This window comes from Hermetia illucens, chromosome 3 (assembly GCF_905115235.1).
Source record: "Hermetia illucens chromosome 3, iHerIll2.2.curated.20191125, whole genome shotgun sequence".
NCBI lineage: Eukaryota > Metazoa > Arthropoda > Insecta > Diptera > Stratiomyidae > Hermetia > Hermetia illucens.
The window spans coordinates 121708090-121728114 of NC_051851.1; the positions used below are offsets into that span (position 1 = coordinate 121708090).

At 36.8% G+C, this 20025-nt stretch overlaps 1 protein-coding gene across 5 annotated transcripts in view; it reads left to right on the forward strand.

Moving 5' to 3' along the window:
• LOC119653263 (serine/threonine-protein kinase svkA) overlaps nucleotides 1–20025 on the forward strand; it is a 167921-nt gene that overhangs the window by 82774 nt on the left and 65122 nt on the right. For 2 of the 5 annotated variants that reach the window (XM_038057871.1, XM_038057870.1), the window contains exon 1: nucleotides 3966–4883. The exons of the other annotated variants lie outside the window; for them this stretch is intronic. In XM_038057871.1, coding sequence (XP_037913799.1) covers nucleotides 4419–4883 — 465 coding nt within the window. In that variant the 5' untranslated portion in view covers nucleotides 3966–4418. Of the gene's footprint in view, nucleotides 1–3965; nucleotides 4884–20025 lie in introns of those variants that run through there. 5 annotated transcript variants of the gene reach the window in all.

Sequence of the window (20025 nt, forward strand, 5' to 3'; positions counted from 1 at the left end):
ATATTTACATAAGCGGTCCAGTAGATAGATTGTCCCTCATAGGGGTGTAAAGCAGGTTTATATTTTTCATGTATATCTATCAGTTTAACGAGTGAAATTCATTAAAATGAATAAGTTGAGTGGTTATAGCAACTGCCTTTCTTTCTTTTATTTCGTATATATTGCTTTTTTCGATGTAATAACTAGCTAACGCTACCTTTTAGACAATTTTTTATCTATTCGTTCCATCGCCAGAATTGTCAACGTAGTTCACAGAATTGTCAACGTGGTTGACTGATCTCTGAAGCAGTTTGACATGACTGGGTTTTTCGAACATCAATTTGGCCTTATTTTGCGGCCAACAAACATCATCATCAACGGCGCAACAACCGGTATCCGGTCTAGGCTTGCCTTAATAAGGAACGCCAGACATCCCGGTTTTGCGCCGAGGTCCACCAATTCGATATCCTTGAAAGCTGCTTGGCGTCCTGGCCTACCCCATTGTTCCATGTCAGCCAGGGTCTACCTCGTCTTCTTTTTCTACCATAGATATTGCCCTTATAGACTTCCCGGACTGGGTCATCCTCATCCATACGGATTAAGTGACCCGCCCACCACAACCTGTTGAGCCGGATTTTATACACAACTAGACGGTGATGGTATCGCTCATAGATTTCGTAGTTATGTAGGCTACAGAATCGGCCATCTTCATGTAGGGGGCCAAACATTCTTCGGAGGATTCTTCTCTGGAACGCGGCTAAGAGTTCGCAATATTTTTTACTAAGATCCCAAGTCTCCGAGGAATACATGAAGAGTTGCAAGATTATAGTCTTCTACAATAAGAGCTTTGACCCTATGGTGAGACGTTTCGAGCGAAACAGTTTTTGTAAGCTGAAATAGGCTCTGTTGGCTGACAACAACCATGCGCGGATTTCATCATCGTAGCTGTTATCGGTTGTGATTTTCGACCCTAGATAGGAGAAATTATCAACGGTCTCAAAGCTGTAGTCTCCTATCTTTATTCTTCCCGTTTGATCAGTGGGGTTCGATGTTTTTGGTGCTGACATTACCACCATATACAAGGTCAACAAACACCTTCTTTTTAAGATTTTGTGTGAAAGAAAACTATTAAAATCGATTGAATATCTGTCGTGTAAAGATAGTATCAAATGAAGGGGCTTAATTAGTACTTTCCCAAACTGGTTCTATTTATGATATTGGATGAAACATAGAGAAGTGAGGGCTCAAAGTGCGAGCCCCAAAAAAGTGAAACAGGTCTCTTTCTCAGAACCTATTCGACCGAAAAATCGGAAAAAAACATCACAATGCTGCATCCATATGAAAACTTGTCCTCCCATTACGATATCTATTCAAATAAACTTAATAATATCATCTTACTATATTTTACGAAATCTAGCGGAAACCCCCCTCAAGCTACAAAAAAAAGTACAAAATTTGACGTTAGTATAAGTGATAAGATAGGACATCATCCCGAATTTCGCGTGAATTTATTGCATTCTTAGATGTGTATGACGTCATGATAAAGTGAACTCATATGTGCGGCAGATCACAAGAAGACATCTTACTTGTTGCTGTGTGCACAAAGTCTTGTTAAAATCGGTTTATTGTTTGTCACATTATAATCACAGAATCTCAAAAACGGTTACTCCCATTGATACAAAATTTGGTATAAAGGTGGGACCTGTGAATCCCAGCATAGCATAGTTGAACTTTTTATTTTCTCATACATGCAAAAGGAGGTGTAAAATCTTTTTCAATCAAGTATAGTGTGGGTACTAGTATAGCACCCAACTCAAACATCCAAAAGAAATATGGTGGTCCCTGCTCATGGTATCTAAGGCTCAATATACTTTCCATACCGATACCTGTTTAAATAAAGTTAAAATTTGTATATTACCATATTCATTATAGGTATATTTGTTACAAATTGACTAGAAACCCCACTTAGTTTATACTAGAATTATTCAGTTTGGCAGTAATAAATGCTCCGCGACACCTATAAGAGGGAAATGTATGTCGCAATAAGCGCAGTCAACAGAGGACCTAGAGATGAAGCATCAACAAATGATCTTCACAACCACCTGAAGAACGTTATCATTGATACGTTTCGGTGGAAACCACACTATTATTAACAAAATTATAAAAGGTCAAATTTGTAACTTTTGTCCAAATTCAAATTCATTGAATTCTAAGAATTTGAATGTCAATATCATACTAAAGTGAATGGTCTGACAAAGTAAGTGCATAAATATTACGAGCTCGGAACAAATGAGACGAATGCCCACCTTCTCTAATATGCTTATATAAGCAATACTCAAAATCATTCCTACCTGACGCGTTTAGCTCCCGGTTTCCCAGCGGAATTTGACCGTCAGTTCAATAAGTGAGCTAACATTCTCCTCCGTACTCAATCGTTATCAACTATTCCTTTGACTGGAGCTCTTCCAAATCAGACATCCAGTCCGAAATACATGGACCCAGAGGAGTACCAGATACATTGTTAAGTCTTTTTTTACAAACGGTTGATGCTTTGGGGCGCAAATAGCCTGCCTCTATCTGAATTGAGTTTCAAAGCTATAAATGACTGCCTGATAACGAATGCAAATCATAATGGTTAGAAGTTAAGATAAATACCAGTCACCTACACAAAGTCACTAACCGAAATTATCTGGAAATTTTCTATACACCCGTTTGAATTTGAACCCATCACAAGCTTAGATTGTATAATGAAAAAAGTAATTGGGAAAGTTAGAAGATCATCGTGAAAGGCTTATCAATAGCAGACATGAAAAGTTTTCACCAAAACAACTCCAATCGAGGTGAATTCTCCTTTGACTGCCTTTTGCGAAAGCTTTGTCTGCGGTTGTCAACGTCATTTACCTGAAAACAATTCCCTGCAAAGAATTCTACTTGCATATTAGTTGCACGTTTTCAGAATCACACAGTACACGATAGGAATTTTAAGCAGTTGAAAATGATGCGTTTATAAATTTTCAATTGTTCTTGTCGGGGACAACTTCCTGCAGTAAAGTAATTCGTACACTAATTTGCGACCAATAATATAATTCAAGAATAGAAATAGAATGTACTCATTTGGCTGCATGCAAAAACAAAAATTCATCATGTGTCATGTTTTCCATATCTGCGCAACATAATTGTAAAGATTCTTCCCTCATTATGAGTAATAAAAATATAAAGCTTCAATATCAAGGAATTACCATTGTTCTGCAAATGAACAATATGAATGATTGATTATTTCACTGAGATGTATGCATATGTGTATATCTTGCAGCATTAGCACTTTCAGTTTTCCATTTCGACATGCCTTTGACATACCTTTATATTCTAAACGCTCTGAAGGAGACACACCTTTCAGATCTCGACTCTGTTACTTACTCCCACATATACGTGTGTGTATTTCGAAATTGTATGCACGTCACTTGTACGGTCAAAGTGAATGAAAATAAAAATCGACGGTTGCTATATTGTGAATATTTAAAAAGATCTACATGTGGACCGCGCGATCGCAGCCCAGTGATTTAGCGAAATTCTGGCCCAAAAATATAGTCGGTGCAGACTGTCAAGCACGTCCAACATTATTTGAAGCAATGAAAGAAGAAACCTGGGTGTCCGTCCACCATTTGGTAGCACTGTATAGCATATTTAGTTGTTTCGCTTCGCAGGTTCTGAATCCGCTATTTAAAACAGCTAAAGTGTAAATATTGAAATCAAGCGCCGTATTCATACATAATGTTATTCTAGCGTACACTGAGCTATCGTGTTCGCAGTCGTCGCTGCCTTAATCTAAGCTATTCCAGCAATTTTTATTTTTGTTTTATCCATACATATATCTGAACATAAGTATATTTTTTATTCACGACTGCCTTACCTGTTGTGTATATGAAATGACTCACAATAACTATACTAAGCTCTCAGATTCATTTTCCTTCGTTTTCGTCGTAGTCAGTTCATTGTGAAACTTAAGCCGCGCTAGATCGTCGTAATACGAGTTTTTTCCGTTTTCAATTCCATTTTAAGAAAAGAAAAATAGAAAATGAAAAGAATCCATAGCTTTGTGCTTTCCCAATGATCCCCCGTATTATATGCATATACGGCTGCAAGTGATATGTGTCCCTACCAGAGTAACCCGTTCAGTGATTTGATTTGATTTTGATACACGTATTAACGTAAAATTGAAATTCAGTTCTTGTGTGCTGTTATTTACGATACCATTTACACGGAATTCAGTTAAAATGTGAGTGGAAAATTTGAATGCAACGAAAAGCGAGTTAGTGAATTATGGGAAAGAAATTGTTGTGTTGAGAGTGTCTGAAAGAAATACCAAAAAAACACCTTTCCAAGTGCCATACTTAAATAAAGTTCGTTATAGCAATCGATGTTAATAAATAAATCCAAAGATGAAGATGTGGAGAGATCACAACTCGAATAATACGTCCTCAACGACCACGACGGTTCACACAAATATTTATCAACAATATCCACCACCGCCGAGCAGCACCAGCAAATTTAGTATACCTGGTCAGAGGAGCTCTTATTCGTTGCCACATCCTGGCCATGCGGCTAGTAATATGCGGTGGCAAAAATATGATAATATCTCATCGTCAACCAGAAATCTGGCGCATTCACCGTCCTTTCCGAATATTGCGCAAGAACAGGGATTTGTGAATCAACGACATTCCGGTAGAGCTGGTGAAGGCCCCAAAGGGTTAAGACCTCGCCCTGCCTCCATGTATGATACACCAAATTATGGATACAATGGATTTATGCCGAACGCAAAAGGCGGATTACCATTCCGGAATGGGAATAATGCTGCAGTGAGGAGACCAAGTGGGGCGAATCTTAGACAGAGTCCTAGTGAGCTGGTATGTTGGTGTAACTATTTTATTAATATCTAGTTTCATATGAATTGATACTTACATACGTCATTCAAGTAGATATTGTTGATAAAGTAATATCGTAATATCCAGTTCTACATATGGGAGCAGAAACTCATAACAGGTTTAATTAAGGGGCAAAGCAAGAAATTAGTGAAAAACACGTAAGAACCGTATTGTTATCATTCTAGGCCTTCCTTCTTTGACTTTTCAACCCAAGTTTCTATTGTTTTTAGGCACCTAGTGAACTAGATCCAATGAGCGCAATAAATTTTAATGATATATTCAATAAATATTGTCAAATTACTCCAAGTGACTGAAGGTAGCGATAATCATATATTTATAGCTAACAATCATTCTAGAAATCTGCCTGCCCTAAGTGAAAATAAATTGTAATTTAATTGCCTTTCTATTTTAATCCATCCATTAAAGGAATTTCTGTAGGGGCGCTACATGGAACAGTTGATGAGTTCTCATCCTCCCTAGATTTTCCTGGATTAAATCGCTGATCCTTGAATTTTTCATGCAATTCTGGTGTTCTTCATTATTATTGTAGATATTGCCCTGTATGTTGAGATTTCCTTGAATTTCCTAAAGGTTGTCATATGCATTACCTTCAATAAGCAGATGGAAATTCAAAAGAATCAAGTCGAATGAATAAGCAGATTGAGAACAAATTGAAAGTGAAATTCAGTTAAATTTGCGTTAACTACAATTTATGGGTCGAAATAGGTATTACACAGCAAAACAACACCCTTTTGCTTGTCAAACAGTGATGGAAAGTATCCGCTAACGATGGAGAATAATTCCCTTGGAATACTCAAAGGGTATGCCATTATCGATGTATAACGCATTCACGATTTTTTACGGTAATCCTTTTTGCTGTTTTATTTTTTTATATTCGAGGTGTAGGGAAGACTCCAACTGCGACTTTTCCGTATATTATTTTTTGCTGTAGAATTGTGGTACCTCAACTGTCGGTTGATACGATATGATGAGTTTTATAAACATTGGTATGATATCCGCAGAATATTTTCTGTCTTCAATGTTTATTCTATTTCTAAATTCTAAATTCTGTTTCTTAAATCTCTTTCAGTCTACTAAGGAGCAAGTATTCTTCGAATGAAAGAACTGCATATTCTTTATTACTTTCCCGTAAAAGAATCGACGTATTGAGATGGGAATAGGGCTGAGGTGGTTGAGCGTTATCCTCTCGATCCCGTACTCTACTTATTGCATAATGAATGTTTGTGTTTGTTTCTGTGCTTGTGCAACTACTGTATACTTATCATTTGCATAGCATTAAATATGATGATAATTAGACGAAAGCACATTCTCATTGAAGACGTAAACTCATTGAACACAATAAACAATTGCCGCCCACCTTCCTGCACAAACTTACAATATATAGTTTTAATGTTTTCATCAAATAAAGTCTTTCAAAACCATTGTCATGGCTATTGGTGTTGTTTCCTCTGAATATGCGAACTAGATTTCATATGAAGTCACTGAACCAGAATAGATCCAACATGCAGTAGTATTAATCTTTGGAGTGACTTATTTTAACTTGGCCTAACCGTCGATCTGATTACCAGTGCAAAACTTTTCTGTTGACTCAGTAAAGAGCAAAATTGACCTTGAATGTTATCGAAATTCTGCGAATATTTGCCTCATAAATTACTATTAATAGATAAAGTTTGCGTCCGATTCACAAAATCATGTGGTTGTGTCCTAAAATACTATGAAGTTCACCTTTGATTGCATTTTCATTGTCTTCTCTGCTTGCTGCAGCTTTCCTACTTGACCCACACGTCATTTTGTTCAATGTGGAGTCAATTTTACTACTTGGACCTCCAATATGTTGATAATATCTCCTTAAGTCATGAATCTACACACTTCAAGATACCACTCATCAAAAGCTGTTAGGGAAATATGTAAAAAGTTCAACGAAGCAATTCCGATAACCTTCTTGAAATTAAATTTCCACATCTCTTTGTTTTCAAAAACATGAAAAACACATAAAATTGGCTTGATCCAATAAAGTTCGTTTTGAAAATAATTATGATTATTTTACTTTATTTAATTAATTTATTCCTAGAATATTTATTCCTTTATTCCTAGAAAAGTCACAGCAATCCCTTTGATTCCTCTATTCCATTTGGAATTTGGAGGTTGACATGTGAAATGATGCCTGAACCGAGACGTTTCAGTTTGATCACTCAACTTCCACAGAAAGAAATTTGATAGCAAAGTTTTGCCTTTAATATAACTCTATTACTTTGTTTGGTGTGCCTAGATTGTTAGCAGCATTTAAAGTAGTAAAGTAATTTAGCCTTTTTCTTCAGAATACTGCTCTGGAACCGATGATTTACCGCTTGTTCCCACTTTCATATATCTTACTTCTATTTCTTCATTTAGTAAGTTGAGGCAATGTGGTTTTTTCAGAAATTGGATATAACCCTTCTCTGTCCAGCTATTGCTGAAGTCTCTACGCTTCTGTGCGTGTGGCAAGTAAAAATCATGATTTCCGAGCGCAACTACAAATATCTCAGTTTTTCTTTAAAATTTCCTTCGGCGCTCATGATTATAATCCACTTATCAAATTTATGCAAAATCTATTTTCTAACGAGCTTCTGTCGCTATAATAACCCGTCCTTAAATGTTTGATTTTTAATTCTTGTGTCGCATTTTCAGCTTTTCAAGAAGTTCCCAACTCTCAAAAGTTTGCAGAAAGTACACCGGGATTGAAGACAGCCCCAGCCAAGATTGGGATCGAGACTATCGAGCTCATGTCTACTTCCTCAGCGTATCATCACTATCAATGGTACGGCAACCAATGTCTGATCTGGGTCTGTCCCAATCGAAAATTCCAAACACTCTGATTCCACAAAGTTTTGTGGACCTAAAATTCCCAATCGCCGCACTGAAGGCAGAGTCTAGGTCGACGTCTATTAACATCGATACTGTCCTTATAGACTTTGTGGACATGGTTTTCTACCATCAAATCAATTTAAATCAAGTGGCCAGCTTCGCAAAGTATGTTAACCATGATTCCATCACAGATTTCGTGATTATACAGGTGCCGAAATCGCAGATCGTAGATGCTCTACGAATTTGGATAGCATAAAAATGGTTCCAACGATTTCGCTCCGCAAATTTTGATGTGGAAAGTAGTAGTTCCCTTACTATGAAGAAAAACAACCCACTGAACGCTGTGGTTAAAGGAATTTGACCGTTGAATTAATAAAGGAAGTTGAAGAGGCCGCAAATAACGTCTTCGCGAATGTATTTTGCACTACGGAAGGACTTACAGACGGTCGTAAGTCGTCCACGTTATGTCCGCCGGATAATGCGGATATTGTTGAAAAATATGTGAAGCTTAGATCCCTGCTTGACCTACTCTTAATTGGTTTCGAGCAAACTTTCGATAGCGGGAAAAGGAGTGTATCTGGAACGCTCTACGTAGGAGGGGAATTCCAGGGAAACTAATAGCTAACATCAGAGCGACATGTGGCAGCGCAAAATGCCACGAGAAGGTCAGACTCAACTATACAGTCCGATATTGCATTTTATCACCGATATTATACCTTTGATATCGGCGCGCTCTCCATGCTGCCTCGGCTGGAGAACGTGGAGGTATTCATCTTTACTTAGGAACCTCGAGTACGCCAATGTCATCGGCGATGTTTGCTCTCTTACAGAGTCATGGATCTTGGTCAAATGGTTCTAAATTTGGAGAAAAAGCCAGGCAGGGTCACACTGAAGCACCAATAAAACCAAGGTTCTTTGTTTGATAGGTCACCCCACCCTTCCTATTTGCATTAGTGGACACACCATCAAAGGCGTCAAACAGTTTGTGTCCACGGTAGCCGTGAACTTGATGTCGCTCTACGTATTAACAGCGCTAAATTGGCTTAGACTTCCTTGTCTAAAATGTAGTTCTCGCATCACCAACTTCAATTTAAGGCTTTTCCGAGTCAATATACTCTCTGTGCTGCTATATGGGAGTAGCGCATGAAAAATGACTATCACTGTTACTCGGAAGGCCGAAGTGGCAGTGGATCAAGAATAGAACCCACTATCACAGTATGGCCGACGAATGGGTTGCCTTAGAAGTACATGTCGCGGAACTGCAACGAAGAAGTGTAAGCTTATCGGAAAGTTATGGGGAGAATTGAAGCATTTTACCAGGGATCGCGTTTGTAACAACCATATAATTTCTGCAAGAACTGATAGTACGCTGATAGAAACTTTTTTAACAACAACGAAACAATTCTGAGATAAGTGGTTACATTCTTCCAGAAGAGGTTGTTTTTATAAAATGAAACTACTTTGTCTCTTTAGCAAGCCTTTGCTTATAAAATTGACCAAATTCTGAAGTAGATTTGCTTCCCTGATTTTTTTATCATTACACTTATTGCTATGCAAAGATAAAAACGAACACAAGTATCCATAGCGACCGGGATTCAAACTCATCGCAACGAGATTGAGCGGCAGGAATTACACCCACGGAAATAAAAAAGTTTCTAACATGATTCGCCGCCAACCAACTTAATCAATCTTCACACGAAAGCCCACGGTGATTTGCCGTTAACGCATCTTTCATCTCAAATCGTAAAAGATTGTGGATGTTGACATTGTTCAACAATAACTGAGGTCCAAGGAGCGTTTCAAACAGAGTTTCCCTCATTTTACAACCATCTTAAATCTTCATTTTCAGTGAATAACTATATAATTACTCCCCATTACAAAGGAGCGTGTCGACGAAGAAGAAACCCTTGAAAAATGAAGTTTGTGTAATTTAAGTTTGTTAGATTTCTTGGCAATCCAGCACTAATTTTCGTCTCCCAAGTAAGTAGTATGGGGCAGACCTCTGTAACTTTCTTTATTTAGGCTGGTTCACATATGCAGTCGTTTTATTGATCCTGAAAATTATCTGCCGATAACTTGCAAATAGTTTCACAACCTGTCTCATGTAACGGTAAAATTATTTTACGTGTCTAGTCAACAAGCGCAACAATTAATAGATACTATAAAATAACTCAATTTAAATATGAACAATTCAAATAATAAAAAACTTAAATATAGAAAAATATATTAAATCCACCAGTTTGTCATTGTCTACCGCATTTTGTAATAGGCGCTCTGGTATTTATTTCAGTAAACATTATTCATTATCAGATTCTTACTAAATCTCTATTTTTCATATTTATATTTGTGTTATTTATAATATATTCAATTATGTAATTGTTTGTATGTTTTGTTGCAAACGCACATTCATAATTGCACCATGGTCGGTGAGGTAAATCTGAGCAAATGGGGAAATTATGAACATGTAAATTCAAGTACTTAATTACATTTAATTCCACCAAATAGCAATTGAAGTAAATGAGTAGACGAAATGGTTCGGCTAGAAAACAAGGCCTTACATCAATTGTAGGCTCGCTAAGCAGGTTAGTAGTTGAAACTGGTGGAATTTGGTCTTAATTACTCTATAGTGTAATACATAAAACAATTGGTAAAATGTTGGCTCTGAGTCAGGGACTTCTTGATGGGACTATTCAAGCTCATAGTGATTCCTCCTAAATAATGTTTTTAAAAATGTTTCCCTCATGATTTCTATGCAAATTATGACATAGCTGTGAATTTCTCTATCTGAAGATGTCACTAAATGGAAAAAAATATACATTCATTCAGCATAAGAGAAGTTTTGATTTTTACTTTCCTATCTATCTATTATGTTTTCTATAGGGTTGAGTGTTAATCAATTTGTGTTTCTAATCCGTTATCCAGTTGAAGCATGACCGAGAAAACTGCACAGTTAGAGATATTGATTGGAGCAAATAGAATAATATACCAATATCATCACCACAATTTCAGAGTCTGACTTTAAATTATAATGTCATTGCCACGGCTTTAAAATTGAATTGAAAACGCAGCACGTACTGTTTCCCCGTTGTCTATAAAAATGGCCCGAAAAATATATTAGGAACAAGTTTCCGTTTTACCGGTCTTTAGAAGGGAAACCATGCTTTGTTTAATTCGGTTGAATAATTATTAGGCGATCATAAAAGTCATCAAATTTGAATACTAACCATCTTAGTAACAACATCAATTTATGCTTACATGCATATAGGGAAATGCTAAACTCGCGTTGGACATTCTTTAAGTTCTAAATATTTCTTGGAGCTCGTTCGCCCACACATCAACTCAAAACTTGCATGTACATATGTATCATCACAATCCTCAATCAACAGTTCCTGAAATGAAAATCCGTTTCAGATATTTAATTTTATTTTAGGTGTGGTGGTGGTGGTATAAGTTTGAGGACAAATGTACGACTTTAATGTCTGTACATGTCTACATAAGTAAATAGATGAGGCAGCTTCAAAAAAGATGATGTAGTCAATCGATAAATCTCCTCACGTTATAGGTATGTTTGCTGCGTTACATCATCATGTCATGCAAACAGAATTTCTGTTTGTCAACACTTCCAACATTCATACTGACTTCATCCAGTTGCCGTCATCTTTGTTGTTGAATTAATAAAATTATTCTAAAATTGTTTTGAAAAAGTCGAAAATGAGAGTAAAAGTTATCTATACGTCTCTAAATTAAATAATTCATGTATGTATAATTTTTTTCTAAAAATGGCAATATATTCAACCCAATAATTCAATAATTAAAAGTAGACAGATATTTGCTACGCATATTATCAATTTTCAATGAAGTTAAGTTTCAGTTCTCGTTTTAAGTTGCTTTGTCCAAACTAGCTATTTGTTTTGGTCAACTGCTTTGGAAAAAATATAGGTTATAGCCAACTGGTATTGCTGAATTAAATTAACATTTGAGTGGGAGGATATACAAATTGATGTTATACACGAAGAGTTTATATTTATCACTAAATGAGAAAATACCGCCAAATCACATTGACTAACGTTATTAAACCATGTTTCTATGTTCTACCTCTAAACCGCGTTTTATAAGGTGGATAATCAATCAAATGAAATTTCCAGTAAGGCACATCCATTTACATTTACCATAGACAGACTATAAAAGCTCAAAACCAATGAAAATATATATTCACAATGAAACCATGCTCTTGTAACGACTATGCGAAGTGAAATTAAATCCATTTCCAATTTATTCGTGTAAACAGATTATCAGATACCGAATGGAAATAGACCTTTATCCACCATATCTTCGATAGTATTTTAAATCTGTATGAATATTAGCTGTGAGTCGACTAGGAAATTTGATTGTGTTTGATCGCCTACCTCCAAATTTCAGCATCGATTCTACCTTCAGTTTTATCTGAACCTGTTTTCATCTATTCCTGCCTCTCTCCATTATAAGGCATACGTAACGGGTCAACACACGAACTGGATTTTAATCGAAAAATTCTATTAGCATCACAGGCAAATATTTAATTTTGAAATTATCCCATTCCTACAGATTACACAAATATAAATCGTTTTATGATAACCAATTTCCATCGAATTGGATTTGGCATTTGATTATATTTTTCGCATCATAAAAGCAAATATAGTCCAAGGTGAAACTATGTACACAGTTGATTGCCAGTGGATATACGTATTTTTTTTCATTCAATCATTGAAGTAAAAAGTTAAAAGCGAATTGAATGATTGAATTTCGCGAAATTTACATCCAAAATAAGAAATTCGGCTCTTTGAACTCAGATTGATATTATAGACACATTTCCCAGATATGCTGATTTATTCATGGAGATTATGCATAATTTAGCAGAAGCCCAATAGGATAGAAAACTTCATAAACGTAATCCCATGGAATTACGCAGCTGGATGAGATCTCAGTCTTGTCAGTCAGCCAGGATATCAGCACAATACTGTGGATTTTATTTTGGTTGAGCTGATAGGAAACGATGCAAAAACAGAAATAAATTGTTGTGGTGCTGAACTGTTTTAATATCAAACTCGTCCTGACCTATTCGACCGCTGCAATTCTACACTAAAATCACCACTTTCGGTAATTAAATATAATTAGCGAAATTTTAATTTGGAATAAAATTATATAAGCTTTATGCCGAATATATATGGTCTTCTACATATATTTCATTATGGAAGTTATTCCGAGACAGTCCTACAGAGAAAACTATTTACAATTTGCAGCTCAAATTAACAAATAGCATGGAAGAAACCCTTTCTATACTAATACCGGATGTAATATGGAAAATTGTTTTCTGACATAGGAATCTTTTCACAAGGAAGAATTGCTTTTAGAGTAGTTTTCATCGTAGTTTTTACTGTGAGGTTTTTATATTGAAAATTTATTCGTAATGACTCCAGTGAAAAGATTAATCTTTATCTTCTTCTTCTTTAGCCTTAATTTATTCGTAATGAATCCAGTGAAAAGATTAATCTTTATCTTCTTCTTCTTTAGCCTTTGTCCCGTTTTGTCTTGGGGTCGACTCGACTAAATGCAGTTTGCCATTTTTGCGCTGTTTCGTCCGATCTGTTTAGCCAGTAAATTTTCGTTAGCGCGAATTACATGTTCATACCATCGAAGTCCCGTCTGATGCATTTTTCCCACAATCGGTGCAACCCCATCGCGCGCGCCCTCATTTCGAATGTAATCATGACGTGTTACGGCAGCGATTGACCGCAACATCTTGTCCTATTTTCCTGGGGGGCGCCGTTCATTGGCTTTGGTAATCGACCATCACTCAGAACCACAAAAGGCAACAGGGCTATCGACACTGCCGTTGATTTTGTAATATACTAGATAGTAATACAGTGTGTCGCTCGAAATTTCAGCATTAAAAAGTTATTTCATTATTTTTTGACCAAGAAAATCATACACGATCTTTCTAAAATTTTAATGTGATATTAATGCAAGCTCAGAATATATATATATAAAAAAAGAATTATACTTAAAATTTGTATGAATTAATTAATTTTTTTTATGGCTAAAGTAAACTCCTTGAAAAAAAGAGGGTATGACTCAGGAAAGTACACAGCTGTCTATAGTGGTCCGAATTTTAAAAAAATGCATTTCTCTATATTCGGTAGGCTTGTTACAATATATGGAACCTAAAATATAAAAATATTTTTTTTTTTAAAATAACAAAGTGACGTCTCTGTATTTAAACAAAAATGCTTAATAATAATAATAATCGTTGGCGCAACAATCCATATTCATTCAAGACAGTAACGGTACACTACATGATTACAGTACACTGTAGGAGGCAATGTGGTCACCATTACGCTCGCCCGAGATTATTGCCCTGATTTGACTCAGATACTCATTCACAGCTGAGTCGGCTGGTATCCGACGTCAAATCACGATACAAATTCCAGTGCCATCAGTGAGATTTGAACCGTGACCTTCCGTACGACAGCTTTGTACTCTAACCACTCAGCTATCCGGACAAAAAACAAGTCAGGAAACCGGAAGCTGGCCGCTTGAGGTACGAAAGGTTTTGTGTATTTCTTAGTACGTAGTACGTAATATATCCATATATTATGTGAGAGTATCCACTTTCCGGTGATATTGACATTCATAGTCTTCAATTTTCAAAGAAGCATCAAATTTGAGGTATTATAACTTTGTTAATAATAGTGCGATTTCCACCAAACTTGGTAAGATTATGCTCTATATTATAGCCTATATCACTGCAAAATTTTATGGTACTAGGATGAACTTAACGGGGGTTTCTAACCAATTACAAAAAATTGTAGTAATATACTATTATTAACTTTATTTAAACAGATATCGGCATGGAAGGCAGCCTCCTGATTTTTTTCAGATTTTTCGGTTTGGTAGTTTCTGAGAATGGCCCCCTTAAAGAAGTGATCACTTTCAACACCCCGCGCTCCCTACCCTTCCAACGAATGTCAAAACTAAGATCGGCTTTGAAAAGTACTAATCGAGACCTTTAATTTGATACCCCACATGACTATATTTGATGAAAAAAAATTTTACACTCCCCTTTTGCATGTATGGGGACCCCCCCTTAAATTCGACGTAAAAGGATGTAATTCACTGTATGCGTGAGCGTTCACAGTTCCCACCTTTCTACCAAATTTGGTGTCAATTGCTATAACCGTCTCCGAGAAAAATGCGTGTGACGGACAGACAGACAGACAGTAAACCGATTTTAATAAGGTTTTGTGTTTACACAAAACCTTAAAAATGCTTATTATTGCAAAATTAAATTAATGATTAAATTTTTGAGGTTTCACACACCGGCACTGGTATGTACATAGAACAAGAATACGATTGGTTTCGTGTAAAACGCGTTTAAAATTTTAACATTAGAACGACACTTAATGATGAGATATTCCCAAATTCCTTCTCGTATATTTTTTCAACCCAATACGCTACTACTATCTTAGACGTTGTTTGATGCATCAATCAAAAACAGTTGTGGAATGTCACTTCAAGTTGTCCTATACGTTAAACTATTCCATAGCGCAGTTCACCGTTGGGTATGATTTTCAAATACTCTCTTTTATTGACGTTGAGTCGAAGACCATGCTACTGAAGGCGATCATTCCAGTTTTGGAGTGGTTACTGGGGGACAGCTTGCGATGAGACTAGCGAAACATCATGTAGAGTGCTGAATGCTGTATGCCCCGTGTGAGTGTCCATATCAAGGAAGGACAAAGAGGAATAAAGGCGCTCCCTTGATAAACACCGACCGTGCTGCTTGATATATCACGAACCACACCTTACTCGTCGCGGATCGCGGTAGATCAATTTAAGCCAGTAAAAGGCCTATTAAGAAGTTATTTGTGAAAACTAATATAAATCACCAATATCAATATCTGATCTCAAATAATGGAAAAGCAATCCATTGTCTTATAAGTCATTCAATAAGTTGATTAAACACTGTTTTCCTCTTCAAAAGTGATCTAATTATTACAAAGCTTCCCTTATGCCTTTTTTTATTGCAAGCATAAACAAATCCAAATGGTGGTAGCTCAATGTTTCAATTTTAATGAAAATTCTGACTAAACTTTAATCATTCAAGCGCAAGTTTAAAGGTATCTTCCGTTGTCACAAGTTTCAATTAGCTAACATGTCAGTCATCATTGATGTTTTTGAGACCAGTAATCCAAAGGTTTGAGGAAACCTTCTATTGAGTTTAAAAATGAAGTTATTTTTGGCTCTGTTGAGTATTCACTTTCGCTGGATTAGAGAAATGCATTCTCAGTTGCAAACCAATAACCCCCCCCCCCCCCCCGTTTTTTAAATAAAGAATACTCAGTTAATTTCCAAGTTAATGTATATTTATTGGCATTACATCAAAGGTTACTTACCATTTTAGTGTAAGTGAGACTTATTAATGAAAAATAACATCGTCCAGGTGATGTCCATCGCGTACAATGCACGAATCAAGTTCCTTCTAGAAATCCTCCATAACACAGACCATCATATCTGCAGGGATGACAGCAATTTTTTGAAGATTGCATTTTTTAACTCATCCAAATTTCGCGATTTGTTGCTATAGACACGGCTGTTGAGGTAACTCCATCGAACCGACTCATGACTAATTCGTAGCTCAGGAGCCTGACGTATAGCTGATCGTCGTGGGCCTCTGAGACCGCTTCTCTTACTCTTTGAATATTTTCTGGTGTACCTGCATCTGGGGCCTGCAAGTTTCTTATCTATTATGTTACCTGTTGATCTGAAGTGTTTCACCCATCTGAGGATAGTGTTACGAATGGGAACAACTCCAAGCCGACCGAAATTAAATTATAAAAGAAACAATCGCTACGTGCTGTAGTTACACACTTGTTTTAATGAATCTGTCATATACACAAAAACGACGTTGCAAGCGCTGCTTCATTGCAATTGAAATGTCGTCTTGTGGGAGAAAAATATCCTCAACACGCTCTCAACTCAATTCAGCGTCAATAGGTGGTATTATTAAAAGGTGTTCCTTACTTTGAAACCAATCTTGTGTGAAGAAAGTGAATAATTCGTAGCCTACCGCTTCATAGCCACTTTCAGGCAGGAGCAGTAAAACGCCGGAAGGTGATTCAAGTACTAATAGGCGAACTAAATAAATCTCAGCGAAAGTAGCATCCACTGACCACCTGAATCAAAACCTTCGAAAACGCTAGTATATATTAGTATGAAACTCGTGTCGTCAGTTGTAGTTACCAAGCCATGTTGTCTCAGAACCTTATTAGAATCGATTCGATGTCTGTCACGTCCGATTTTCGGGGAAACGGCTAAACCAATTGTCTCAAAAACGTTAGAATGTGTGGTTAGTGAATCTCTTTAAATACAACTGGTAGTATTATTTGGGACGGGGTTAAAGGGGAGGCGTCCCATACATATGAAAGGGGGGTGTACACCTTTTTTCACAGAATACGGCGAGTGGGTTATCAAATGAAAGAGGCCAATTAGTACTTTTCGAAACTAATGATATTTTTGAAAACAGGTGAAACATAGGAGAGTGAAGGCTGAAAATAGGTGCACCAAACAGTAGTCACGTTCTCAGAACCTATCTAACCGAAAAATTTGAAAAAATCACAATGGTGCATACATACGAAATCTAGGCCTCAAAACGCATCCCATTTCGACATCCGATAAATTAAGTTAATAGTATATTACCATGTTTTCGGAATTTACCCGAAAACCCCCCTTCAGTTCATCCTAGAAGTGTAAATTTTGGTACATGGTTATAAGTAATAATATAATGCATAACTTTGGAAAGTTTGACAAAAATCCAACTATTATTAACAAAGTTATAGAAGGTCAAAATTGCGTATTTCCCGTGAATTCGCACTCTGTCTCTATTGCGCTTTAAGACGTGTATGTCGTTATTAAATAATAAGGAACGATGGGGTTGGGATTTGGAAATACATATGTGTATCAAGGAATATTTTGAATTGGAGGTTTATGCGAAAAGGAAAACCTGAATAGGAAATTTCTCACACAAAATGAACACAGAACCTTTATATATTTGTTACAAAGGAAACGAGACTATTTCAGAATCTTTATTTATAGTAACGTAGTAGAAGTTGGAAAGATACATACATTTACATTTTGTCGAAATTTCATGTTCAACGAACAATTAGCAGCCGATTTATTGTTTTATAAGTGTCTTTATAGCATCGGTCTTTTTGCAAGGAGGGACAACAACTGCGCACATTTATATCAAGTTCTTCCTACAAAAGCTCAATTGGGTTAAAATCCAGGCTCTGATGGGGGCACGTCATGTTTTTAACACCCCTTCTCTTTCTTTATGTTCTAAATAATTCCTGCGTAATTTTGAACTAAGTTTATAATCATTGTCTTGTTGAAAACAAAATCCATTTCCAATTAATCTTAAACCAGACGGAACAGCATTTCGCTGGAGTATTTGTTGATACTGCTCCTTTTTCATGATTTCTTCGGTTCCATGACTTGAGAATCATCGCCAGACCATAATGGAACCACCACCATGCTTCACCACCACACAGTCTGGCATCATCCTTTCCTCAGCACTACGTGGAACAAATATTCCTCGTTTTGATCAAATATTTCAAATTTCGATTCATCTGTTCAAAGAACTTTGTTAAAATTTTCTTCATTCCAGTCTCGATGGACAAGAGCCCACTGCTTCTTCTTTTTGTTTTGTGGCCTTAGTAGTGGCGAACGGCGACACGATCAATCGTCTTTTTGCTGTAGTCGATGACACAGGTTTAGATCGGTATTTGTTCAGTTCGGCACGGATTTGCGGTGCTGTTAGGCGTCTTGTCCGTCTAATGGTAATGACGATGAAAGAATCCTTGCTAGAAGTGATAATTTTCGACCTTCCCGATCGCAAGCTATCTTGATTACAGCCAGTTTCCTTGTATCGCGTTATTGGGTTTTGAACGCAATTCTTCGACAAACTAAATTAAGAGGCAATCGGACGTTCAAAATTGGCTTCGTTGTGTAAAACAACTATGGTAACACGAGTTTCACTGTTAATTCACGCACTTTTCCCATTTTGAGTTGTCTTCACTGTAAGAAGGACGAGCTCAGACTAACCAAGATAGAGAGAGATTAACTCCATGAAAACTCGCTCATCAAAATATTACAATAACTCCTAAATCCTTTAATACCAATAAAATATGCAGATGTTCAAATTGGTTCTGTATCATAAGCACTTTTGAAATATTTTGGCCAGTGCAATTTATGTATTTTAAATCGCACATGTGTCGCCTACAGTTCTGCTCCAGACATTATACGGTAGCGGATATAATCACTCCTCTGTTCTTTCAAAATGACCTCCCATTTTTTAACGTTGTTGTTGGCCAAGTAAAGAGAGTGCACTAGTTTTTATTTTGGAAGTCTTTGAAATTCGGCTACAATTTAGTACTCGGAGTCACGGTTTATTCTAATGATACGATTCCACGTCAAGGTTACTGGAGGACCGTGCTTTGGTAATAAGATTTAGATCTACCTGTTTGAAAGTAATGCCATTTTGTTATAATCAAGTGCCTCATAAATGCGCTTGTGTGCAAACTGTCAAAATCAAAAGTTGGGCGTTGTCTTTCAACGTTTTAATGTGATCGATTAATGAATTAAACACTCTTTCCAGACTACCTGTTTTTCTTTAGCCTTTGTCTTGTTCACAAGCGGGGGTTAAGGGGGCTGGCTCGATTGCACCATTTTGTTCTGTCAAAGGCCTGATCTGTATGTAGTCGCGAGGCTTCGAGTCCCCATCCAGCGTATCAAGCCACCGTTGTTTCTTCCGGCCTTTTGGTCGCTTACCACCGACTTCGATCTTCAGACCAACTTTGGCAAGTGGATTCTCGTTAATGCGAATTACGCAATTGTCCCACGATCGATGCAACCCGATATCGTTCGCGGATATCCTCATTTCGGATGTGATCAGGGCATGTTACGCCACTAGTCCAACGAAACATCTTAGTTTTTCCAGACTATCGTAAAAATAATCTGCGCCTTAAAGCATGTAAAAAATTTGATTTTGTCATATTATACCTCATTCGAGGCATAATAAAAAACCTTGCTTTGATTTAAACATACACAATGCTTTATACATGCGTTTGAAGCCAGTAACATCTGATTTGAAATCCCTAGCTACAGTTGAAGCGACTGGAAGCTCATGATTTCTTGATGGCTTCCCACTTTTGTATTTGAATGT